General features: G+C 44.6%; 1 protein-coding gene across 1 annotated transcript in view; it reads right to left on the minus strand.

Moving 5' to 3' along the window:
- LOC111867847 (zinc finger protein Gfi-1b-like) overlaps positions 1–730 on the minus strand; it is a 98,496-nt gene extending 97,766 nt beyond the window's left edge. Inside the window, exon 1 of the mRNA XM_023858042.2 lies at positions 426–730. Within this exon, the coding sequence (XP_023713810.1) occupies positions 426–495 (70 nt within the window). The 5' untranslated portion in view covers positions 496–730. The remainder of the gene's footprint in view (positions 1–425) is intronic.
- Positions 731–6,788: the final 6,058 nt, after the last annotated feature.

The raw sequence follows: 6,788 nt of genomic DNA on the forward strand, positions 1-6,788 counted from the left end.
CAAGTATGCTCTTATTTAATTAAAAAAAAATTAAATCAATTTCAAATTATGTGAAGTAAGTGTAAGTAATATGTAAACTGTAAAACACTATACCGTTTCTATTATACAATATAACATTTATTTTAATAACTTGTAGCAAATCTTGAAAAAAAAAGTATTTGTTACATATACTTGTATGGTTTTCGGAGTAGAGTGGGGGCTACACGTTTATGACTGACCCGGGCTCCATTTCACCTCTCTCCTACCGGTCATGCGTTTAAGGGATACGCCTGTAAATCCTGGCCTATAGTGTCTCGAATCGTTTCCTTTTTAATTCCTAAAAAATGTGCTTCACATTGGAAATGACGACGAAATCGCTGGATTATGTTGCATCCATATAGGGCCGTTGCCCGTCACGGCCGTCTGAGGTGTGTAAGGCGCCTTACCTGTCTGAATGGCGGCGGAGGTCCAGATCTGTGGCTGCTGAAGAAGAAGGGTGACAACAGCCGCGTGCATGCGGACGGTCCACTTGAGAACCACACACACTGACAGTGAGGAGCGAGAACCCACGTCCTAACGCTTCACCGGTCACCGGGTAGACTGACTGCTCAACAGCACTTCACATGCAACCTGCACTACGCGCTTTTCAACTCCCATTGCTTTATTTTGTTTCTTCTTTTCTGTACACCTCAAGCTAAGAAAAAATTATATTAAGCCTGTTCCCGCCCATATCGGATGATTTTGATTTGACTTCCCCACTAATCCAAAATCCCTCCTCTAGAAGCTACCAAACCCCTCCTCCCTTGAACAAGCTGCGTACTTTAAGCCCTCACCTGATGACACTAGTTCTCACTTACCGGGCCGCACGGAACTTGACATGGCAGAAAATCTGCACGCACCGCTCCACCACTTCCCCAATTCCCTCTCCTTTCTCAGATTATGCAGAGGTACACTGATTGGTTGGAGTGAGGCTCGGGAAGGAAGTGAAGGAGTGGATACCCATAGCAACGTAGTCAGGATTGGCCAATCAGGGAACCGGTTTCACCTTCTCGTTCGGCGTGAATTGTTCAAGAGGGGCGACCGTTAAGGGGAAGGCCTCATGTGAATCCTGTTTTTAAATTATCCTTGTTCAAACTATTACCGCTGTTGTGTGTGTGTGGATTAAGATGAGGCAGTTAGTTGAGGAGGGGACTGGTAGCCGGTTGTTTGGCCTTGGCGGGAAAAAAGTAGTTCCGTTAGTGTGAAACTGTAGTAGGAGCTGCAGGGGTGACCAACATTATCGACACTCATCTCCAAATGTTCAGTCATGTATTATTTATATTTCATAATGTTATTTAACCGTGCTGTTTCAACTGCAGATATTTATCATGTCATAAAATAGGTATATTATACGAACGAACGATATATTCTGGGGTATAACTCCGTGAAGTCCGTTGAAAGTCAACGGACCCTGAAGATGATGGTAGCACGTTCCTTCGAAACGCCTGTTAAGGTTATATCCAGAAGCTAAAACTTTTCATAACCACTGCTGTGAGGATCTGTAATCCTATAAGGTGTACAAATGATCGTGGCCTATTTCAAGGTAGTATCCCGTGACTATTCTGTAGGAACAAACAAAAAAACTGAACGGTCTGAGGTGAAGGCTGCAAATGGGAAATATTAACCGACCGACAGACCCTTGAACAGTGCGCATGCGCCCAATATGTGTAGCAGTAATTCAGTTCTCTTCAGATCCTGCTAGTCCGTACTGCGGTAGGCATAACCCCTAAGGGTTAGCATATCGGCCAAAAGTTCTGAAGGGAGGGCCCGTTCATCTTCACAATTTCTGACGTTCGTACAGAAAATCCAATTGCCAAATATATCAGAATTAATTTGTTCCTAGTCGAGAGGCAGGCAGGGAAAGGTAAATGTGAAGTTATCCCTGCGCAACGCACCATTAAGACGTGTGAGGAGTTGAGGTATTGCTCCACAATTGAGGTGACGTCACACCCCCTGCCACTTTATCCCCTGGGAAAGAGACAGCGGTATCAGTTGGATAGGAGGTTGGGTGAGCCCCAGATCCGAACTAGACGCTATTGTATAAAGAAAAGTCTAATTGCTCTGCCAAGAATCGAACAACGTCCGTCCAGCCCATAGCCCGTCGCTACCTCTGCTCCAGGAGAGACAGACAGGCAGGGGGACAATATTGATTCACGCGCGAATTTATGCAAATGCGCCTGAAATGGAGAATTATTGCTTCAAGTTGAATATTACTTAAAATTGCTTTCCTGATACTTAAATCAAGTTCATACTTATAGTTTCTGTAGGTGCAGGCAGTAAGCTAATGTTGCTAATGCACGTTAGGAGGTGCCATAGACGAGATGAATGCCTGGGGGTCAATCCCAGGATACTCAATGTGGGGTTTACTTGGTTACGAGTGTCTTCGAGCCCTTGGGGTTCCTTCTGCCAGTTATGGCTCCACTAATTCTCCCTGCTCCTCTCACATTAGACCCATATGAGACCTCAGCTTGATGGGTCTCAGGGGCCCTCTCCTGCTTAACTTGGCCTAAAGAGAGCAGCTCAGCAAGTAAATTGACTGGCCGTCCCATAGCTCAGGCGGTTATTCGCTGGCTTCCCGCCTCGGCGACCCGGGTTCAAGCCCGTGTCTGGTCATGTGGGATTTGTGGTTTTCTCCGAGTACTTCGGTTTCCCCTGCCAGTTGTCATTCCACAAATTGCTTCACATTCACAATCGATCATCTGGGACTGGTACAATAGAACAAAAGTGGCTGCGGTGCCAAGCGGACTCAGTCTCATCTCACTGATAATAATAACAATAATAATAAGTAAATTGACTCCGTACGGACTGGGTAGCCGTGAGGGATAACGATCTGGATTATCGGGCTGGTGTCTCTAGTCTGATATAAGTTAAACTTCTACCAGACTGCACGGCATCACATTCCACAAAATAGGGCTCTTCACAGGGACTGTCGTGAGACTCTCAGATTTTAAACAGTTGTTTTCTGTGATGAGGCTACTCAATGTGGTAAAGAACGGGGAAGGAGGCGTTTGTGGCCTGTTTTAGGACAGAATCCCAGAATTCTCGTGAATGGACTAAGGAGTAAGTAAAAAGTAAAAAAGTAAAGCTATCCTTGTAACAGGCCGTGTAGGCCCATAGGCTTGTGAGATGTTGAGGTTCCCACATTATCTAGACAATCGGCTCAAAGATGGCGGTAAGGTTGTCAGCCCTACGCGCCGGCCGCCCTTTACCCCCAAGAATATTCCTGGCACTCGTTTCTGTTAGAGGCTGAGTCGACCCCAGGGCCATAGTCTGGCTGGAAGGATTAGGTCAATTGAAAAAAATCCAATGACCTCGTCGGAATTTGAACCCGCGACCTTCCGGCTTGTAGCATAGTGCCTCAACCAACTACGATATCACGTGCTCCTAAGGAGACATACGAGAACTTGTCTCGGGGGCCGAGAACTGAAGCCGTGCCCTCCAGAAGGGGGAACAGCAGTACGATAACGTAACCTTATTAGTGGGTGAAACCGGGACTTGTTTACTGCTATGAAGTGAAGCGCCTGGCCATTTCTGACTCAAGTTCCTGTTACTGAGGCTGTGGATATTTTAGACACGCCGCAGAACTCCTTGTATGGACGGTCAGCCCTTTATAATATCCATGCTCCGTAAGTGATCCGAGTGTGTGGGTGGCCTACCCGCGCTCTGGTCACCCCTGCCTACCTGGTGAGCCAGCGGTGACGGGCGAAGCACAGGTGTGATCGCGCAGTGGCGCGTGGGCAACTCACGTGTGGCGCGTGCTGCGGAGTGGAGTCGCGTGCCGTGGAGGGGGGAAGGGGCAGCGGAGGGGAAGATGAGCAGTGCTCAATAATAAGATTTAATTATAACCTCTTATACGCATACCCTAACCATAGCATTGCTCCATTCTTTTATACTACAAATTCCAACTATTCCTTTTCTTGGAATTTCTGTTCAAGGGGAACAAACAGTTTGATGCCGAGGGCCATGTTGTGGGCCTTTGTAATAACTGGAATTACAGTGTGGTGGCCAAGAGCATTGCCAGCAAAGATTGTGAACCGTACAGAAGTTTCAGTTTAGATTCTTAGAATCCGGGTCTATTCCCTTCTGTGACTTTTAAACGCTGTTTAAGACTGTCGGAGTTGTATAATAATAAATAAAGAAATTTGTTTTACACTCAGCCAAATGTTTCTGAACATGATATTTCTGCATTGTAATGGCCCACACCCGAATATTCACTTATGTTCTTAGAATTACACAGAATGATAACACGGTCAACACAACTTCACTATTTTACCCTGTTACACGTCTCCTGCAGGCCTGCACATGTTCCATTCCGCGACAGTGTTCTCATGATCTACTGTGTTTCATGATGTCCTGTTAATAGAATTATTGATATTTTCGACATTATGCATTCTTCTGTTTTTATTTGAAACAACGTTTCGGAGACTGAACTCTGTCTCCGTCCTCGAGTAAAAAGCCTACTCATTTGGGCCCAATCGACAGAACAAGTGTCCATATCCAAACACAGAACCCACACAACACAGGTCTTATAAACTAAACGCAACGTAAAACATATGCGGGAGTTAAGACAGAAAGGCAATATGCACGATTATAAACTGGAAAGTTCTCTGTTTGTGTTCCTAATGTAAAGTATCGAATTTCTTTAATAATTATCGGTACTGGTTCATTTATTTGTGAGGCACGCGGTATCGTAGTTGGTTGAGGCACTATGCTACAAGCCAGAAGGTCGCGGATTCGATTTCGGTTGAGGTCTTTGGACTATTGAACTAATCCTTCCAACCCAAATATGGACCTGGGGTCAAATCAGCCTCTAACAGAAATTAGTACTCTGGGGGTTAAAGGGAGGCCGGTGCTTAAGGCTGACAACCTCACCGCCATCTATGAGGCGATTGACTAGAAAAATGTGGGAGCCTCGACGTCTCGCAACCCTTGGGCCTCCATGGCCTCTTACAGGGATAGCTTTACTTTTACTGGCGTATTTGTTGTAAAGGTCCCAATTGGTAGGTAGGAAATTTTATCTGCTTGAATTTTAATCCTCTGTACTAGTTGGGTTCGTATTTGTACTTATCTCTGTCTTATCTATGACTGCAAAGTTCGGTAATGTAGGTTATCTAAGGTTAGTCCCTTTTAGGGTTTGATTGTGCGGTTTCACCTTGTTAAACCAGACTCAAGTGTTACTGGCTCTGACCGTTACATTAGGCGTGGAAATACTCGTAGATGCAAGGTCTCATGCATGTGGCGTTAAAGAAAAAATTGTCTTAATTTCCGTAGATGGTTCATGTTGTGTTTGATATAGATATATAGCCTGCCTTGTGTTGTTCCGGTATCCGGGAGTAGGGACTAACTCTTATCAGTTGGGTGTAACTGAGAAGGCTTCTTACTTGAAGACGGAGGCGCAGTCCAGTCTCCGAGACGTTGTTTTAAGTAAAAGTAGGACGATGACTAATATCCAAAATGTCTATCATTGTACTATGTTTTGTACAAGAGAAAGTACACTGGAAAGTGCAAATCTACTTACGGTATGTAAAATTTGAGGTTTTACAGGGGTGAGGCGATGCGTTCTTCCGAAACGTCGGTTCACACAAGATCTACAAGGAACCACATCCCAGAAGACGGCATTTTTCTTACTTTATTTCTTAATGATTATATACAAGGAATTCCAAGTCTGTACCGTGACATAGATCCTAGTATCCTGCAGTCACTCGTCACTCACGCAGCTGAGCCCGTCTTGAGAAGCCGCCAGTTGTCCAGCTACTCAAGAACTTCCCAGCATTTCATGGAACCCGAAAGTTCATTATCGTGTTCAAAACAGCGCTCTACTATTCCCTATCATGAGCCAGATCAATCTAATCCATCCCATCCCATCCTATCTCTCTAAGATTCATTTTAATATTGACCAACCACCTACGCTTTGGTCTTCCCAGTGGTCTCTTTCCTTCTGGCTTTCCCACCAATATCCTATACGCATTTCTCGTCTTCCCCATTCGTGCTACGTGACCTGCCCACTTCATCCTCCTTGACTTGATCATTCTAATTATACTTGGAGAAGGGTACAAGTTATGAAGCTCCTCATTATGCAGTTTTCTCCAACCTCCTGTCACTTCATCCCTCTTCGGTCCAAATATTCTCCTCAACACCCTGTTCTCAAACACCCTCAGTCTATGTTCCTCCCTTAATGTCAGAGACCAAGTTTCACACCCATACAGAACCACAGGGAAAATTATAGTTTTGTATAGCAGAGGAGAAGACAAAAGGCTCTGGACTGAATGGTAGCAAGCATTACCCGAGTTCAGTTTCCTCTTAATTTCGTTCTGAATCAGGTTTTGATTTGTTATAGTCGTTCCTAAATATCTGAACTGTGCCACATTTTCAATCATAAATAAAATCAGGCTATTTCCATAGATCGTTTAAAATGTATTTCCTTTGCTGTCACGTTAATAAGAATACCGTCGGGGGATATTAAAATGGGCTCCGAGATCCTGAATGCCAACCGAAATAGCGAAACTTATAATCATTGGGAGGAGACCAACTTGCTCTTCCCGCATTTATCTAAACCTCAAATCTTTCAGAATAAGTGCATTCAAACTTCTAATCGATACAGCCAATCGATTTCATTCCGATAAACACATTTGTACTAAATAACTGAAAATCGTAATTTTAATCGTACTAACAGAGTCAATGAAGCGAAGGGCTACTGGCTGGACGACCTATGAGTCGGAGTTCGAGTCCCGGTAGGGGCAAGATTTTTCTCCTTTCTACGTTGTCCAGAC

Source organism: Cryptotermes secundus, unplaced genomic scaffold, assembly GCF_002891405.2.
Source record: "Cryptotermes secundus unplaced genomic scaffold, Csec_1.0 scaffold2543, whole genome shotgun sequence".
In the NCBI taxonomy this organism is placed as follows: Eukaryota; Metazoa; Arthropoda; class Insecta; order Blattodea; family Kalotermitidae; genus Cryptotermes; species Cryptotermes secundus.